The sequence below is a fragment of the Puma concolor genome, chromosome C1 (genome assembly GCF_028749965.1).
Source record: "Puma concolor isolate L17-30 chromosome C1, mPumCon1.1.hap2, whole genome shotgun sequence".
NCBI classification, from domain to species: Eukaryota; Metazoa; Chordata; class Mammalia; order Carnivora; family Felidae; genus Puma; species Puma concolor.
Window position 1 is genome coordinate 179,138,141 of NC_141674.1, and position 20,500 is coordinate 179,158,640.

The 20,500-nt window shown below is 42.4% G+C and overlaps 1 protein-coding gene across 2 annotated transcripts in view; it reads right to left on the minus strand.

Moving 5' to 3' along the window:
* STAT1 (signal transducer and activator of transcription 1) overlaps positions 1–12,706 on the minus strand; it is a 42,821-nt gene extending 30,115 nt beyond the window's left edge. The window contains exons 1-5 of one of the 2 annotated variants that reach the window (XM_025932891.2): positions 12,524–12,704; positions 12,069–12,220; positions 7,425–7,553; positions 5,936–6,080; positions 4,566–4,664 (exon numbers count right to left, since the gene is read on the minus strand). In XM_025932891.2, the coding sequence (XP_025788676.1) occupies positions 4,566–4,664; positions 5,936–6,080; positions 7,425–7,552 (372 nt within the window). In that variant the 5' untranslated portion in view covers position 7,553; positions 12,069–12,220; positions 12,524–12,704. Of the gene's footprint in view, positions 1–4,565; positions 4,665–5,935; positions 6,081–7,424; positions 7,554–12,068; positions 12,221–12,523 lie in introns of both variants that reach the window. The other variant, XM_025932895.2, reaches the window with a different exon arrangement.
* Between the last annotated feature and the right edge of the window lie 7,794 nt (positions 12,707–20,500).

Below are 20,500 nucleotides of genomic sequence, written 5' to 3' on the forward strand. Positions count from 1 at the left end.
TATGTACCTGGTTTCAACTCCTAGATTTTCTTTTCTTTCCCATGGGGCTTTTTCTTCATAAGCCTGAGCACCTGAACAGTGTTTGATTACAGAGGGTTTGGAGTATATCTAATAGGGCTGGTCCCATCTCACTGCTGTACTTTTTTCATGCATTTCCTTGCTATTCTTGCAGGTTTATTTTCCTGATGACTTTCATAGCTTCAGAAAGCAACTCGGTATTTCTATTGGGAGCACATTAAAATTATGAATAACTTAGGGAGAGCCGATATCTTTATGATGTTGCTTTTGATTCTTATGCTTCTAATGGTTTTCTCTTGCCTAACTGCATTGGTGAATACCACCAATGTAACATTATCTAAATATTAGGGGAAACGGTGAACATCCTTGCCATGGTTCTGACTTGCTACTGTTTTCCAAACCAAGTAAGATACTGTTTATAGAACTGAGAGATGTATATTTTAATAGGCTAAAGAGATATCCATCAATTCCTATTTTACTTAATGTCTCTTATCAGGGTGTTGGATTTTGCCAGCTCTTTTCAGCAACTGTAGAGATAAGCACATGCTTTTTCTTCTTTGTCTCTGTTTACATAATGAGTTGCATTAATGAATTTCCCAGTCACAATAAACTCTGTAATTATTATAATCTGGAATAAATCTTACTTGGTCATATTATTTTCTTACTGTATTATTTAACTTTGATCACTAATATATTTTATTTAGGACTTTACATTGATATTCATAAGTGAAATTGGCCTATAATATTCTTTTTCGTTCCACCTCTATTAGGTTTCAGTAATCAAAGTTATTCTTTGTTTACAGAAATCTTTGGAACCCTTCCTTCATCTTATATATTCTGGAATTGCAGAAGTTCAAAACATCTGAATTGTATCTATATAAAGCGTGTATTAAAAATGCCCTAAAATGACTGGTATCCCCAGGTGCCACATGTCACCAAGGAATAAATGGGGCTGCTCTGGCCATTCAGAATGAGGTATCACCATGAGCAGCTCCGTAAGCCTTCCTGTCTCTGCGGAGGAATTTCTGCTGTTGTCTGCTAGAAGTACGGCATGGATGCCGTTGTCCTGTGGGCTCTCCTAAGAGCCGGGCTTCTTCACCCAGAGGGGCTGGGCCGTTGGAGGATGCTGACTTCCTGCTCCTTTTTCCTACACTGTCAAAGGTTAGTTTAGTAAATGGGGAAATGATGGTTATAAGAAGGCAGCTGCACTCACAGCTACCCCATTCTCTTCCTGCTGTCACACTAGGAAATGCTTGGCAGAAAAAAATCTGGTGACTGTGGCAAAGGCCCAAGAAACCTCCTGCTTCAAACTTCAGCAGTCCGTCCCAGTTACTAACACACTCTGGTATTCTCTTTCTTATTCCTTGTTCTCCTGTCCCACTTCATCCTTCTACCCTACTCCCAAATATTAGGTGGCTGTTAAGTATTTTACTATCAAGTACTTAAAAAATACCAGCACTATAACTATGACAACCCTACACTTTTGAGTCTGATACTACTTCCAGGGTGAGTCTTTAACTTTTTAAGTTTCTGACAAACCAGGAAAATCAGGAAACCACAGTAACACCAAACATTAAAATTGGGTATGCAAGCGTTGAATCACTGTATTTTATACCTGAAACTAATATTACACTGTATGTTAACTAACTGGAATTTAAATAAAAACTTTTAAAAAATGTTAAAGTTGGAAGAGACCTTCGCGGTCCTTTACTCCTATTTTCTCATTGCACACCTGCACCTTATAGACTTTGTTTGGATGGTTTTAATTGGAACCGAGTTACTTGCACACCCCAGACCAAGGAAAAGTCTGCTCAGGGAGGCTTTCTCTTCAAATGAATGAGCAGATGTCCAAGTAAAAGGATCTGTGACAGGCACTCAATGGGTGTCAGAAGTCCCAGTCAGAATGCCATCCTATCCCACCTCACATATCCAACACCCGAAGACAGATCAAAAGACTTCTCTAATGAATAGGTTTTAGAGTCAGACAATTAATTCTAGGTTTAAATTCCAAACCTCATTAGCTCTGTGGCCATGAGCAAAGTGCCTGCCCTCTAAACCTTAGTTTTTTCATCTATAAAATGGGGATAAGAATACTTAATTTCAGTGACAGTTTTGAAAACATTTATTCAAATGAAATAATGTTTATATAAATAAGTAAGCATTCAGTATATGGTAACTCTATTATTACTGAAGATCACAAAGACAGAACAGCTACTTTATGTCTGTCTTTCTAACCTGAAAGAAAAGATCACTGCCCACTGTGGCAAACCCTATGGACCTTAATTTTGTCCATACATATACATACAACTTTTTCAACATTTTGCTGTTCTATAATGGCAGCAAACAAAACATTTGTAGTTTACTAAGAAATATCTACATATGATATCATATTCTCTTAAATGTACTTTCTAAAAGCTCTTCTATTAAATAATGATGGGAACAATATTCTCCTATCTCAACATTTCTAACAGAATTTTGTGCTCTTTAAATGCGGTGAACAGACTGAATTTTGCATGTTTTAAACATGCTGAACTTCTTGAATCCCTGTGTACCTATAAGTTTCCACACCTATCAGTCAATTCATGGACATTCTTGTTTCATCTAGATTCTCTCCGTACATCTGGTCCCAAATGGAGTTCCTTTGAATGAAATACAGACATCTTATCATCCCATACATACAGATGTCAGTATGAATAAAAGATATATTATCAAAATGTAATTACTTCAGTAAGGGGAGAAATGGCAAAGAACTGTTTCTCAGTTTCCCAGCCTGTAGTGGCTGGGTAACTTTGGTGACTTTTCCCTTCCCCTGATGGCCTCAGACATCCACATCCTTCCCTCAAACTCCCAAAAGTCTTGCTTCTCTTGTTCTCAGCTAGACAATCAACTAAACCCCCTTAAAGGTGTTCACGGATACCTCATGTGTCTTCTGAAAGGCTTAAAAAGAACCTCTCCCCAGATTACCTACATTTTTAAAGGGGAGACAAAAGTTTGCAAGCTTTTAAGACCTAAAGCATACCCAAGATCTGGGAGAAGAGAAGTCAGTCCCCTTCTCTGCCTCCCAATGCCAATTCTGGGCCTCAGGGCTGAATGTGAGGTGAGAAATGCTTGAGTGCCAAAGTAGTAGAAACTGTTTTTCTGCCTGTCTCTGCTCTTGGCGGTCCTCCCAAGTTTATTTGAGACACAGGAGTGGCCAGCCCATCGCACAGTGGTGTTAAGACGAAAGTCACACACAATCAAAATTTCTTGCTTAAAATCTCTCAGGTGCAGAATGCCATGTTGAAGATGGGCATAGCTCCTGCAGAGACCAGGCAGCCAGCGCTGATATGCACTTTTGTCACTAGGACCGGTACCAGAGGAACTAGCTTGAGTTGAGAACAAATAAATATCTTTAAATGCTTAGTGCAGCAAGGTGCTTTCAATGTGACGAGGAGGCAGGAACTAAATGCCCAGGAAAGCAGCAGATTCACAAGCACTGGGGTCAAATGCCCAGAAAGCGAATGGAGAATGGCATTCACCACCACTACTTAAATTCTAATACTCTCGCATTCTCCACCGCCCCCCCCACAACCACCCTGCCCCTCCACCCTAGCCTCACATTGGAAGGGTCTTAACCAGAACAACCCATCCGGTGGTTTCACAACTGTCTGCCTTCTGGGTTGTTCTCACCACTCCATCACTCACTCAAGAAAGGAATGAACAAATGCCATGGCAATTTAAAAAATCTGAACCCTGACTGATGGGAAGGTTTGTATTAGTATTAGCAAAACCATGATGAAAAGTCTTGGAACTAAAACAACTCTGACTTGTTTCCTGTTTGGATGTCTTATGTATTTAAGAGGTAACTCAGTCCTATTTAAAACAAAGCTCTTGATTCTCCCATCAACCTGTTCTTCTCCAATACATACTATGTCCTATAAAAGTCCTACTCCAGTCCTTTCCTTCTTCCCTAACTCAATAAACAGTATCTCCAAGTGACTCAAGTCATAAACCATGAAGTCATCTTTTTTTCACTTTCCCTCACTCCCATATTTGATCCTTCACTGTAAGCCCCGTTGATACCATGTCCAAAGCATAATCTGTCCTTTCCTTCCCACCTCTACTGACTGCACCTTTCCCGAGTACACTTCTGCCCTCTCTCCCTTGGACTGCTGCAAGAGCCCTCTGTCTGCCGGCTTCCGTCCCTGCCCCTTGTCTCAGAGAAGCTTCTGGACCCTGATTTAAAGAAACAACCCCATCCTCCAAATACTCCATTATTGTATCACAGTATCTTGCTTTGGTATCCTCATGGTAATTATTACTATCTGAAAGTATTTTGTTTACATATTACCTCTCTCCCTCACCAGAATGACTTCTATTAGATATGGTGCTTTCTAAAAGCCTGGATCTATAAAATCTCTATATCTGGTTTTTCCCATTCTTTGGGGCCATAAAATCAGAGAACTATACAACATTGCCTTGAACAGGGTGTTGATAATATTTGTTGAATAAATGAATGAATTTTTACTTTACTATTATCTTTAGTGTTCAATTAGAAAAAAAAGTACCTGATTGAATCTCTGGGCATTTTCCAGGATCTTCCTTTCTTCCTTCAGACAGTTATAGATAATCATAGACATCTGTATTGGGTCTTCCTGAAAATTATCCTAGATATCCGTTGTCAGAATAAAAACAAACTAAATTTCAGAATGTTTAAGCCATTGTATATTATAAATTGAATTCACTCCTATTCACTGAGAAGCCTCATCTTGTATTTATTAAATTCTATACAAGCCATTTTTGGTAAAGTCTAAATATTCTTTTTACAAATTACGACAAAAACTTCCAATCAGTGCAGATACGTAAATTATTTCTTGATTAAAAAATCAAGTATTTTCATACATGGTTCCTATAATATTTTTACTTTAATTTCTGTTGTTCTTGAGACCAATTATGTTCTGTTAGGATCTTGAGACCATGTAAATGGTACAGAAATTATCCATGGTATTTCTCAATTAATGTATCTACTGGTCTCTGCTTTGAATTAGATTAAAGATACTCTTTTCAGTTTGTATATTTCCTTGTCAAAGCCAGTTTACAAAATACTGGCAATCACAGCTCTTTGTAACAGGCATGTTCAAGCCAAGTCTATAGGAGATCAAATTTCTATAAACTTAATCTGACTTCCCCCTGTCATTGGTATTATAAAATCATAGATACATTCACACAAAAAAGAAAAAGCTCCTAATTACCTAAGTTGAAGAGTTTGGTGACATGGTATGAAACAAGAAAATGCTAGCTTTCACCTCCATTGAAACAGAAAAGTTCCATTAATATAGAAATAAATATGGTAGCCAGGCTTAGGGGATACTGGGAGTACTTTTGAAAAAATCCTAAAACTTTGTAGCCCATTCTCTCCTGCCTGGGACTCTCTTCGACTTTCTCTTCCCTGGGAAGGTAATTCCTCCAAAAGCAAGGAAAGGTGGACTCCTAGTTCTAATTCACCAACTCAGTATCAGGCCTCAGGGTTATCAAACCTTTCCGAACTTATTCTTCATCTGTATACCAAGGACTCAGACTGGACTCATCACTAAATCTCCTTGGAGTTTGACATGTTTCTATAGCCCACTGCTTTTAAAATGTAACCCTTTTTCTTGGGCTTAAATTTCAACAATTTCTAGCAAAACAAGGTTATAGCATCACATTTCTCTCAGAATTATTGATGCCTAACAGGTGATACACTTAAACCTGAAAATTCCTTACATGTTTACTAAATGAATTCGTATTTTACTTTGCTTATGCTATAAAATTATTAGCCATATAAAGGTAGTTTATTTACAGTCTCTGTAACTTTTAAAAATACCAACGAGTGCATGCTCAATAAACTGTTATATGAGCCTGGGAACATTTTGACTGAAACACAAAATCCAGGTCATACCTGAAGATTACGCTTGCTTTTCCTTATGTTATGCTGCAACAAAAAATTATTTTCCAAAGAAAAGCGACTGTACTGATCATCCAGCTGTGATAGGAGGTCATGAAAACGGATGGTGGCAAATGAAACATCATTAGCAGCATGCTCCCTAGGAGATTTGAAATTTATACATTTCATTTTAGAAACTACTTTAAACGTACAAAATAAACACTACTTTCTTTATTAAAATTATTAAAAAAAAAACAAATTTTAAGGGTGTTCTCAGGTTTTGCTCCTTCTTTTAAGACTGATGTTGCTTTCAGAACAGCAGTTTGTACAATTTTTCTTTTTTTTTAATTTTCTTAATGTTTATTTTGAGAGAGAGAGAGCACGTGCATATGTGCACAAGTGAGGGGGTGCATAGAGAGAGGGAGACAGAAGATCTGAAGTGGGCTCTGCACTGAGCAGAGAGCTTCATGCAGGGCTTGAACTCATGAACTGTGAGATCATGACCTAAGCTGAAGTCAGATGCTTAACTGACTGAGCCACTCAGGCACCTCTAATTTTTCTTTTTTTTCTCTTTCTTTCTTTCTTTCTTTCTTTCTTTCTTTCTTTCTTTCTTTCTTTCTTTTCTTTCTTCCTTCCTTCCTTTCTTTCTTTCTTTCTTTTTTCTTTCTTTCTCTCCCTCCCTCTCTCTCTCTCTCTTTCTCTCTCTCTTTCTTTCTTTGAGGGAGAGAGACAAAGCATGAGCAGGGAGAGAGACAAATCATGAGCAGGGAGAGGGGCAAAGGAAGAGAGACTCTCAACGATGCTCCAAGCCCAGTGTGGAGCCTGACGCAGGGCTCGATCTCACCACCAATCTCACACCATGAGAGCATGACCTGAGCAGAAGTCAAGAGTCAGACACTTAACCAAATGAGTCACCCAGGCACCCATATACAATATATTATGCACAATTAGCTTGAAAAATTCTAGGACTCTAGATTGTACACAAAACTCTTAATGCTAATCTCTGGAGGAAAAAAGACAAAAGGGGCCTTCACTCCATATTGTGAATACTTTTAAAACATTTAAAATTTTTGCAATCAACAAATGGTAAAATTTAAAAAAAAAACCACATATCAGTTTTTAGGGATATCCCCCTAATTTTATTACTTTCTTCATATTTCTAATCAATGTTTTACCATAATTGGGCTATAATTATTTCTTTTAACTTCTTTCTATAGCTTGGATCCTAATGTGGAAAATAATTGGTTTCAGCATTATCTAACTCGTCCAAAGCACTTAGGAGTATGCATCATAATTAAATGGACAAAACAGCATAAGAGTACTTAATGACTAATGAATTTAGCTTTGTAGAGACACATGCCATTTTTCAAACCAATACATTTTTCTGCAACAGACAGTCCCAAAGGTCACAGTGTGATTCATCTTTTAGTCAATGTCTTTCTAAGTCACTTAATCAACAAATTATTTTAAAAGCATAGAAAAACTTCAAGTGGGCTTTTCTTACCAGTCTTGCTTTTCTAGCCACTGTGCTAGGTACTGTCTGATTTCCATGGGAAAACTGTCATCATAGAGCTGGTGAACCTGTTCCAGGAATTTGGAGTCAAGCTGTTGAAGCTCATACCACTGAGACATCCTATAAGGGAACAGAACACAGGTCGTGAATGGAAGACCACAGTTCCAAAGAAAGCACATCTAGTGTTACGCTTTCTTAAATATCTTTTTTTTTAAGTTTATTTATTTTGAGAGAGACAGAGACAGTGTGAGTGGGGGAGGATCAGAAAGAGAGGGAGACAGAGACAATCCCAAGCAGGCTCTGCACCCCCGGTACAGGGCCCAACATGGGAACTCATGAAACCATGAGCCAAAACCAAGAGTCAGACGCTCAACCGACTGAGCCACCCAGGCACCTCTGCTTCTTTAAATATCTTAACCCAAAACATAATTTGTCTCTGAAATATATTATTTAAATGGTGCTTATAGTCTGAAACCTGTTTTTTACTGAGGTTTGGGAGTTCATATTTTTTTTTCTTCTCCAGAAAACACATCTTCAGGCCTTTGCTCAAATGTCAACATAAAAGGGAAACCTTTTCTGGACACCTTTTTTAAACTGACATCACCTCTCACTTCGTAGAATACTATCCCTCTGCCCTGATGCATTTTTCTCCATAGTACTTACCACCATCTAACCTACCATATGCATACATATTTTTTTAATGTTTATTTGAGAGAGAAAGAGAGAGCATGCGTATGTGTGAGCAAGCGGGAGAGGGGTAGAGAGAGATGGAAAGGAAAGGGAGAGAGAATCCCAAGCAGGCTCTGCACTCTCAGTGCAGAGCACAACCCCAGGGCTCAGTCTCACAAACCGTGAGATCATGACCTGAGCTCAAATCAAGAGTCAGATGCTTAACCGACAGAGCCACCCAGGTGCCCCTATTGTCTTTTTTATTTTGATTACTGTCTGTTTTCCCCACACAAAGGGAAGAAATTGGAAGGTGGGTGGATTGTTCACCACTATATCTCCAGAATAGTGCTGGGTATATAATATGCCTTCAAAATGAATCTGCACTTTTATCAAATAAAACATGGAAAACATTATTTAATTACATTTGCTTTAGGACAAATCATAAGAACTTTCCACTAGCTGTCCTCTTAAAAATACAGTACATTTATAATTTAACTCAAAGAGTTTTAAACTGGTATTTTATATTTTGTGATTCATATGGTAAAATGAATTATTTTTGTCTTCTACCTTTTAAAAAAGATATATTTTCTTTTTGGCCTACTACAAACAATAAAACTGGCACAACTCTTAATCTCAGTAATAATTTTTATTTTTATTTATTTTTTATTGTTTTTAATCAAAGGGCTTTATCCCTATGCTTTTTTTTAAATTAATTTTTAAAAATATTTATTTATATTGAGAGAGAGACACAGATTGTAAGCATGGGACGGGCAGAGACAGAGGGAGACGCAGAATCTGAAGCAGGCCTCAGGCTCCGAGCTGTCAGCACAGAGCCTGACACGGGGCTCAAACTCACAAACTGCGAGATCATGACCTGAGCCAAAGTCAGACCCTTAACCACTGAGCGACCCAGGCGCCGCTCAGTAATAATTTTTAAAGACTGAAACAACATTGTGAAATATAATTTCAAACGATAAAGTAATACTACCTATTTGGATAACTGTGAGTCAGTTTTTGCACAGCAGTTCTAAGGAAATGAAAACAAAAACCTGATTTAAGGAAGTCCTCACATCTATGAGGAAAACAAAGAGCCTCTCATTACCACAGTGTAATTTAGGATTAGTGCACAGCTGGCAATATGCAGAGTGGGTATATATGAATCTTATCTTCCCAGGCCTCTGAGGAAGGGTCTGGATTTTTAAGCAGGGTATGGAAGAGTCACGAGTCCTGGCTGGCCAGCACACATGTGCAGGCATGAAGTCATGTCTACTCCACGAATTTCCTTCCAAAGAAAAGTAAGGATATGGTGGGACTATAAAGCTAGTTACCTTCACAAATCCCAGTAGGAATGAACACAAACCCACCCTTTTGGCACACCTGCTATAGGAATTTGATTTTTCACTTCAAATTAATTTTATCTGAGTGAGAGATTCCAAATCTGTGGCTCTCTCCCATCCTGCAAGGTGTTTAATAAGTATATGCCTAAAGTAAATAGGCTGGCCAGAGCGTCAGCCAGAGGGGGTACAGCACCTCTTATTACATGCATGACCTCAGGAAACTCACTTCCCTATCAACAGTGTGGTTGTTAAGACTGGATGAACTCATACAGACACAGCACCTGGCATGGAACAGCAATTAACAAATTCATGTTAACAAATCTAGAAGCCATATCATCTTCTCACAAAATCTGTAACCAATGCAAGGAGTGACAAGATCATCCCCCAGGTACCTGGCTCAAATTCCAATGTTAGGCTGACTCCCCCTCTATAGTCTCAAGACCTTGGGTTGATTTCTGTGGCCTAGAAAGGGTTGTTTGGCTAGGGTCAGCCCACAGTGATCCCTGCAGTCTCCGAAGGCCTGCAACCCACACAATGGCTAAAATATGGTATATTATGTGAACTATTCACTTTGGGTTGGGCTGGGCCCTGTTAGGCCATCCAACCTGGCTAATCACTGTGGGGGGGGGGGATGTGGAGGGGGGACTGAGGCAGGAGGCAGATACCTGGGTTTTCAGATGGATAAGTTTAGCCCAGTCCCCAAACACCCCTACCCCAAGCTGTCAAGCTGTGTAGTGGGCAGGAGCTAGGCTACCAGGGTGTGGGACATAGCCCATGCCTCTTCTGGGGTGTTGTTCCCTTCCCGTGTTCTGTGAGGAACCTCCTGTCTAGGAGCTTGTTCTTTGAAGGGTGCTGGACCCAAAGTGGCCACAGTCAAGTGCTCCCAGCCCATTGGCCTGATTATAGGGTCCTCACTTGGACAAAGGGGAACCATGCCCCACCTCCTTTCCCATCCCTTTGGATTTGTCACCATTTTGCACTCTCAATTTTTTTAATGTTTATTTTATTTTTGAGAGCGCAAGCAGGAGAGGGGCAGAGAGGGAAACACAGCATCTGAAGCAGGCTCCAAGCTCTGAGTTGTCAGCACACAGCCCAACGCGGGTCTCGAACTCACAAACTGTGAGATCATGACCTGAGCTGAAGTTGGACGCTTAACTGACTGAGCCACCCAGATGCCCCACCATTTTGCACTCTTAACATCTGCCAATAAAGATGGTCTATGCTAAAACAAAACAAAACAAAACAAAACATTCCAACATTATCTTTCAATCCATCCTCCTGCTGTACACATAGACCACATTCCTGTCTTGCTCAAAACTTCTAGTTTGCCCATTCCTAGGCTGATTTGCACCCTTACCCTATTTTCATCCATTAACAGAGCAAATCATTCACCAAATTCTCTACAGTGTTTTGGCTATGCCCACCATTTTCGCTTTGCTCCAGCTGTCACTCACCCTTGAAAACAGCCTCCCCACAAAGTTCTGCCTCTCTAAATCCTACCGGCATTCAAAGGTAGATATGGTGCCCCCTCTTCCTAAAGCTAAGACTCATCCAGAGACAGCTTTCTTTGACTTGTGCCTCACTGCATTCTGTACCCTCTATTAGACCATCAGTTCCTTATTAACCTCTATGATTTCTCCCCTGCATGATGTAAGTTTCAGAGTTGCTGGGACCATGTCTTCTTACTCTCTTTTTAAGCATTCTCTGTACATTGGACAGTGTCCTGCACACAGTATGTACTAAGTTTGAATTAAAATCTGGTATATTTCATAGTGAATTAGAATGTAAAGGGCCAACCATATTATACTTCACCAAGTTTGAGTTCTGCATCCTCATTAAGCAGCGGTCGCATACTGGATTGTGCTGAAGGCTCATCTTATTTCTGTCCCATAAAAACAACCTCTCCAACTTACACAAACAATATCCAATGCAGTCAACCATATATATGTGCACATATATATATACACACACACACATACACACAAACTCTTCAGTATTAGACACAATTTTTTCAAAGACTAATATGGGGGTTTGCAGGAACTTTTATATTCCTGAAAGACATTAAGTTCCTTCATCTTTTTTAAAAATATTTTTTTAAGTTTATTTATTTTTGAGAGCGAGATCGAGACAGAGTGCGAGCAGGGGAGGGACAGAGAAGAGAGGGAGACATAGAATCTGAAGCACGCTCCAGGCTCTGAGCTGTCAGCACAGAGCCCAACGCAGTGCCCGAACTCACAAACCAGGAGACTGTGACCTAAGCTGAAGTCCAAAACTTAACTAACGCTTAACCGATTAAGCCTCCGGCGTCCCTACATTCCTTCATCTTCAAACACAGATGCAGGGGTGCCTGGGTGCCTCAGTCCCTTGGGCGACTGACTTGGGCTCAGGTCTGATCTCACCGTTAGTGAGTTGGAGCCTGCGTCCGGCTCTGTGCTGACAGCTCAGAGCCTGGAGCCTGCTTCAGATTCTGTGTTTCCCTCTCCCTCTGATCCTCTCCCACTCCCACTCCCACTCTGTGTGTGTTAGTCTCTCTCCCAAAAATAAACATTAAAAAAAATTAAACATAGAATCAGAATTAAACTTCCAAAATTATGCACTCATTCATTCGCTTCCATGAACAATTACTGACCTGTCACCTGTGTCCCAGCAAGGGGCTAAGGATCCAACCCAAACAGCAGCTATTCACGTCAGGTGCCAAGACTGTTGGGTTTGCATGCACAGGATGTGAGCGTCTAACCTAGACAGCTCTCCAAGGATGGCACGCGGCAAATGAAAACTTTTCTGTGAAAAGAAGAAAAGATGACTGTCGTGGAAGGGGGCGGGAAGGAGGAAAAGGTGGAGGTAAACGGGGAAATGTAGTGTTTTATGTGGGAAAATTCTATTTCAGAAGACATCTTTACTGCCAGAGCACGACTGCCAGGAACAATCGAGTTGTCACCAAGAACACCTGTGATATTGGGTACGCATTCTTTCCGGGATGACGGATTCACCTGCAAAGCCCGTCCTCTCCGTCCGGCTACCAGGCCCCGACAGGGCGGTCCTGGCATATCACACCCCGGCACCCGGAACCTCATGCCTACTCACTCTGAGCGCTGGGTCGGGCAGCAGTGGGCGGAGGCGCAGCAGTGCTGCCTTTCCCGGGCACCCGGGTCACCTCTACTGGGTCTGGGGTCTAACGGGCGTCGTCCCGGGTCCGGCGGAGCCACCCCGCAGACTCCGTGCAGGAAAACGAAAGTACCAGCTGGGAGAAAAGACTGCAACCGGCGCCCCGCCTTCTTCCGCTTCCGCCAATCACCGAGAGGCTGCTGCAATCCGCCAATCGGACGTGGCTGTTCCGCGGGCGGGCTCTCTCCCCTCCGGAGCCGCCGCTCTGCCAGCCCGCGAGGTCCTTCCCTAGTCTTTGAGCCGAGCCCCGCGGTGGGGGTTGGTTGACGTGAAGCTTCCCCTGTGTGTTGCAACTCGGCCGACTGCCGGTTACCTCTAAACATTTTAGAGAACAAGTAAAAGGAAGTCTGTATTTGCAGAGGCGCAAACTTGAACCCAAGACAAAGGACACAGGTGGGGACGTTGTCTATCTAGAAGCAAAGTTTAGCAGCTGACCTGCGTGTTGTTGAACCCAGGGGGGGCGCTTTTTCTGTCCTCACCTTACTGGACCACTCAGAGACAGTTGGCGCCTCCATTTCTCAGCATTTCCTCCATGGCCATGCAACGACATCCTGCTTGTTTCTTCCCACCTCTCAGGCACACTTCTTCATCTCTGCTTCACTCCACTGCCAAACCGTTCAGTGTTAAATGTTGTCAGGGTCCAGATGTTGGTTAGCTTTACCTACATTTCTCACACTGTCAGTGATGATCTCACCCACAACTTCAATTTCCCTCTAGATGTGAAGGGCTTCTACATGTGGATTCTGTCCACAACTCTCCTGTAAGTTTCACGCATGTGTATAGTCTTCCCTGGACTTAACACATGGATGTCTGGTAAACTGTGCAAACTAGTTCTATTCAGAACCAACTCATCATCTTTCTCTTCAAAACTGCCACCCCCCCCCCTTTTTTTTTACCTAGAGTTAGCATGTGTCAGAGAGCTAGGAGTCATCTTTGATATTGCCTTCTTCTAGGAGTCATCTTTGATATTGACCCACCACACCTGGTCCTCGAGCCTTGCTGATTCTTCCTGTTAAACATTCCTCAAGTCTCACCGACTTCTTTACAACTCTTATACCATCTGCACTTTTTTCTCATTTGGATTATTGCAGTAGATTCCCAAATGGCTGCTTCACTTAAGCTCTTAATTCCACCCTTTTTTAAAAGTTCATTTGTTTTTAGGAATCTCTATACCCAACCTGGGGCTTGAACTCACGACACTGAGATCAAGAGTCACATGCCCTACCACCTGAGCCAGCCAGGCACCCTGCTCTTAATTCCCTTTTAACCCATTCTTCTAGAACAGTTTGAGTGATTTTCTTTTGGATTTCAAAGCAGAGCATGTTTGCCAACTTAAAAATCCCATGATGACTTCTTTTTAACGTCTATTTATTTTGAGAAGGAGAAAGTGCATACGTGCATGTGTATGGTGGAGGGGAGGGAGGAGCAGAGAGAGAGGGAGAGGGAGAAAGAATCTTAAGCAGGTTCCACACCCAGCGCACCCAATGCAGGGCTCAATCTCATGAACCATGAGACTATGACCTGAGCCAAAATCAAGAGTCAGACGATGAACCCACTGAGCGACCCAGGTACCCCTTATAAATTCAAAATTCTTAATAGAGCGTACAAAGCCCTGGTTCCACTATCACTTTCTCTAACCCCATCTTGTGCCACTCTTTCCTTTCCATACTTCAGCATTTTTGTTTTTCAAATATGCCAAGCTCTTTCCCCAAACTCAGGACCTTCTCACCAGCAGTTCTCCATTTGGAAAGTTACTTGGGGCAACATCCCCTTCCCCCATCCTCTTTTCTGGCTAACTCATCTTTTATGTCCTAGCTAAAAACTCAGCTTAAATGGCACTCCCCCAGGTAGGCATCCCTGAGTCCAGCCTAGATTAGATCTTGGAAGGTATGCCCATATGATAAATTGACTCCTTGAAGCAGAGGGAACTGGAATAATAAGGCAACTTCAGGTAGGAAAAGGATCTAAATAATTTTCCAGGGATGTGTTTATACATGTGTCTATTATTTTTCTCTTCCCACATCTATATACTTCTTGTCACATATTCACTCACCTGTGATAACAATGTCCCTTGTTACCAAAGTAGCAGCCTTCTGTAAAAAGAGATGCCAGTCCACTGTAAAAAGGCTTTCCCCTGCTACTCACCTGCAGAAGGGCCCAGACCATGTTTGAGTAAATGTGACTCTAGGAAGTCAGCACTTATTATCAAGTTCTGTGGGTGTCTCCTTCCCTGTGCCTTTATCCTCCTTTGTTTTACCATCATTGACCATACTCTGTAGCTCTCATCACTTCAGCACTGGAATGTTACCATAAGTACCAGGTACACCACCTTCTTCCCATCCCTTTCTTCTCCACCATATTTGCCAAATTAAGTTCTCTAAAACTTTAACCACACTGATACCCTTAATCCATGCTCAAAGGCCTTGATGACTCTTCCTGCATTTATGATAAACACAAACTTTGTCTACTAGTCTGGATCTTCCACAGAATGTCCTCACTTTTCTTTCCAGTCTTGTCCCCCACTGTCCCATTTACCCAACTAAACTCTATTCCCTGTTTCCCCCCGCCCCCATCCAAGGTTTTAATTTTCCTGTTTCTGTCCCTTTGCCCATACCATTGACGAGTACTGCACAAAGTAAATGGCATGTCCTGCCCCTTAGTCACTTTACTTATGAAATCTTTACCCAACTTTTAAAACTAAGCCAAAATCCTGTATTCTCCTTCTGGAACCACCTCAGCCTGTGCTGATTAATCTTGTCTCTGAAATAACCTGATATATAAGTGTCTCTATTTATGTTGACAATCACCACACACTCCCTATATAATGGTTTTGGAAGTGTCCAAGTCTTATTCCCTCTAAGATTCTAAGTTCCTGGAGGGCAAACTATATGTATTTTGTAAGTGTGGTTATTTAATATGCCGACTGATGAAAAAGCAGCCAAATAAACCAAACCAACCAACCAACCAAACAAACAAAAACTAGAGAGTCAGAAATACAAGACCCAAATGTGTGATGGCCCCCTTAGAACAGTCAGTTTAGGAAACTCTATTTCTAAATTTTTTTTTTCAACGTTTATTTATTTTTGGGACAGAGAGAGACAGAGCATGAACGGGGGAGGGGCAGAGAGAGAGGGAGACACAGAATCGGAAACAGGCTCCAGGCTCCGAGCCATCAGCCCAGAGCCTGACGCGGGGCTCGAACTCACGGACCGCGAGATCGTGACCTGGCTGAAGTCGGCCGCTTTAACCGACTGCGCCACCCAGGCGCCCCAGGAAACTCTATTTCTATATCAACAGTGTCAACTTTGCAAAAGACACAAATCTGGAAAAAAAAAAAAAAAGCTAATACCATGTTCGGTAGATTGCCTTATTTTCATTTTTTTTTTCTTTCCCTTCCCACTCCTTGTCTCAGTTCACTTTGGCCTTGACATGCTGAGTAGTGGAATATAAGCAGATGTGAGGCACACTCCAACCAACCTGAGACTTTGAATGGTCCATGTGATTGACTTGTCCTTATATGCTCCTTCTCTGCTCTAGGAGATGGCAGGCTCAAGCAGCCACTGCTCCTCCGGGTTGAGTCCTAGAAGAAACGCTGCGTGGAGCCCCCTCACCCACCCCCGAACGTACCAGAACTGATCTAGCCTAACCACATACCCATGAGTAAGACGTGTTTGTTTGTTGTCATTGTTGTAAGCCCCTGAGATTCCTCCTCCCCCCACTGAAATAACTGACTAATTCACAGATGACAGAATCAAAAGTCTAAATTATCTTGGGGTAGAATGTTGCTGTGCTGAAACCAACTGGATAAAACTTGAAACAATAAATGCAAAGACCTGTATTTGAGTTAAAAAAAAAAAAAAGGCAACAAATGACAGGGTACTCTTTGCTGCCAGTGCCCAGCTTCTGAATACCTTTCCATGTTGTATCTGGTAAGTCACAGCAATCAATCAGAAATGGCAGGTAAGATAAAACTTATGATTTGCCATCCCTCAACTGGCATTTATTTAAAGGGCAAAGATGGTGAGGAGTCCAGATGCCAGATTTTATTATTTATTATTTTTTTATTTTTAAATGTTTATTTATTTTTGAGATTGAGAGAAAGAGACAAAGCGTGAAGAGGGGACGGGCAGAGAGAGAGGAAGACACAGAATCTGAAGTAGGCTCCAGGCTCTGAGCTGTCAGCACAGAGCCCAACACAGGGCTTGAACCCCCAAACCAAGATCATGACCTGAGCCAAAGTGCAACGCTTAACCGACTGACCCACCCAGGAGCCCCTAGATGCCACATTTTATGATGAGTTATTGAAAGCACTGTAGTAACTCATAAATTCCCATGATGATACAGTGGAAAGATTCTTAGAAACCATCCCAAACCTCCTATTTGAAGCAAATTTATTTTTGCTTGGGGAAGTCATCAAGACAGTATCATTCCTCTTCTTTTTTTTCTAATTTTTTAAAAAGCTTATTTATTTATTTTGAGAGAGAGAGATGAGAGAGAGAGAGAGAGAGAGAGAGAGAGAGAGAGAGAAAATGAATGAGCAGGGGAGGGGCCGAGAGAGAGAGAGAGAAAAAATCCCAAGCAGATTCTGCACAGAACTCAATGCAGGCCTCGAAGTCACAGACTGTGAGTCCATGACCTGAGCCAAAACCAAGAGTCAGACATGTAACCAACTGAGTCACCCAGGTGCCCCTATCATTCCTATCCTTCATTCATCCCTTCTTGTATTTCCAGTCGCTCAGTTCTATTTATTCATTATATCTACAATAACTAGTAATATAAAAATACAGTGCAGCCTACAAACCAAGGCAAAAAGATATTATCAGTTATATAATTCTCATTAGAATTAATTAGGAAGGATGTTTTGGTAGATTGTTTTCAATAATGGCCACATGATCCTCTTCCTCTTATGCACTCATTTGCAATGTGACTCTGTAGCTGCTTCCAGCAAGAGGCAGGGATGATTCTCCCACCCCTCATATCTGGGCTGACTTGTGACTTGCTTTGACCAATATTGCACAGCAGATGTGACATTATGCCATTCTGAGCCTGGGCCTCTGGGGCCTCACAATACTCCATTCCACAAACCCTGCCCTGCCTCCAAGGCAAGTCAGCCTAGCCTGCTGCAGCACAAAAGCCCACGCAGAACACCACTGAGTCTGCAGCTGTCAGGGCTTAGGCCTCAGGCAAGTGAGACAGCAAGATCAGAGATTTGACCCAGATGAGCAGAACTGCCCAGTCTACCAAAGACTCACAGGCAATGATAAATGGTTGTTGTTTTATTCCCCTCTGAGTTTTGGGGATAGTTTGGTTTGTTACGTAGCAATAGATCATGGATACAGATCTTATGGGGGAAAGCAAAGCATCCTACTACCGAATTAGAAAGTGGAATTTCTCAGGTGGTGCAAGACCATTGTCCTGCAATGAAAAACTTACTCCTTCTGTGTTTTGTCTTTATGGTCTTGGCCTGTCTCAAAATGGCAGCTATAAATCTGATGAAAAAAATCTATAGTACTATATTGCATTTTAGGCATATTTTTCCAATGTTGTAGTAATGTTGGTAACTGAGATATCTAATTGTAGGAATTACACTTCATCAGTAGGAATTACACTGCATCGGTATAAGCCATATTTGTTAATCTGTTAATATAACAGGATTAAAATAAAGGATTTCTAAACTTTTTTTTAAAGTTTATTTTCAAGACGGGGGGGAGGGGCAGAGAGAAGGAGACAGAGGATCAGAAGTGGGCTCCACACTGTCAGCTCAGAGACAGATGCAGGGCTCTGTGGGGCTAGAATTCATGAACCATGGATCATGACCTGAGCTGAAATCAGATACTTAATGGGCTGAACCACCCGGGTGCCCTCAAAATAAAAGATTTCTAAAATTCCCAGTAATTCTCTGGATTTTTGATACTCATATGCTAGAATATGAAAGTTATGCTTTCAAAGATTATTTAGTTACATTGGAAAATACCCACGTATAAATTAAATTAAAATGCAGTATAGAGGGACGCCTGGGTGGCTAGTCGGTTGGGTGTCCGACCTAGGCTCGGGTCATGATCTCACCGTTCAGAGTTAGATCCCTCCATTGGCTCTGTACTGACAGCTCAGAGCCTGGATGGAGCCTTTTTCGGATTCTGTGTCTCCCTCTCTGTCTCTGCTCCGCCCCCGCTCGTGCTCTCTCTCTCAAAAATAAATAAACATAAAAAAATTTTTTTTAATGCAGGATAGAAAACATGGAAATAGGGAAAAAAGAGAGAAGGAGGGAAAATATTTGAAAGTGTTTAAGTTTCTGGGTGGTGGGTTACTATACAATTTTTTCTTTTTTTCCCCCTACAAATGTCTATAGTGAGCATTCATCATGCAAACACCGTCGTGAACAGCTTTTGAAGTCCTGTGATTTCTGGAGAGCAGCCCATGCCTGCCCAGGATGCGGTACACTGGGAGGTGCAGGTAGTCCGGCTCTTTGAAATGTTTCCAAAACAGCCGGCCAGGCGCGCGGCGGGAGGGACTCGGCTGCTCAGAAGAGCCGCCCCACGTGCTTTCGGGGAAACGGCCCGGGAGCGAGAAGGAGCAGAATTGGGAGGAAACCGAAAAGCGAAAGTCTAGAGACGCAGGGAGTAGTGCGCAGGCGCGGCCCGGGGTTTTCCCACAGTCTGGTCGCCTGGTCAGCGGTTCCTTCCCACAGCCTCCCGGAGGAAGGAGGCGGGATCCGCACGCTAGTGCCAGCACCAGCCCTGCCCCTTGCCCTACGCCATTCCGGTCGGCAAAGTCCTTACAGTAGTGGTCCTGGACCAGATGAAAGGCCGAGGCGGGGCCGGGGTGGGGGGGGGGGGGGGTGCCCGTTAACTTGGGAAGGAAGGAGGGGAATGTTTTCTAACTCCTGAAGGTGCTGGAAACCTTACTCTTCCCACTTGCATCTTTTCATTCTTCCCTTGGCCTGGAGACGACCCGTTTTCCTCTCTGTCTTCTTTCTACACAGTCTGCACGCGTGCTAACTCAGACCCTGTTTTCCAAGCTCTGACCTTCACCCAGCTGGTGTGAAGGTGAAGTTGAAGGGCTGGCTGGCTCTTCAGGTGTCCCTTTGCAGTTATCTGCAAAAGGGGCTTTTCTTTTTCTCCTGGGATTTTCTTGCACCCCCCCCCCCCATTCCCTTATGGTGATTATACCAGAAGGAGTGGGGGAGAAGTATAATGGAAAAGCTCCAGCACCAGCACCAGCAAAGAGCCATAAGTACGTAGGGTGATATAGGGACCAACCCAGGACCTCCAGTGTGTGAGGGGATCCATCTTACCGTACCATAGACTCCAGTCTCATGGGAGAGTGAGCACCGGTCCCCATGGGGACCAGTAAGTGTTCCTTACATAATTCCCACAACACGAATGAATGTTTATCTTCCCGTTAGAAGGACAGGACAGGCTGGGAGCCTGGGTGGCTCAGTGGGTTAGTGACCGACTTCAGCTCAGGTCATGATCTCCCCATTCTTGAGTTCAAGCCCCACATTGGGCTCTGTGCTGACAGCTCAGAGCCTGGAGCCTGCTTCAGATTCTGTGTCTCCCTCTCTCTCTACCCCTACCCTGCTGGCTGTCTGTATTTTTCTCTCTCTTAAAAATAAACATTAACAAAAAATTAAAAAAAAAAAGGACAGGGCAGGCTGTACAATTTGCAGGACCCAACAGGAGGGCATTAAATCAAGCATGGAGCCCTTGCGAGTGCTGGCCCTGTGCAACTGCTCAGGTTGCACCACCACGAAGCTCCTAGTCCAGGAATTGAAGCTGAGTTTTTCTGTAGAAACCTTGTTATATATTTACTTGAAACAAATGAAAACTTCAGTATAATGAAGAAACAAAAATAATACCACCACTCTTTCCTATAGCACTTGTAATAAAATCCACA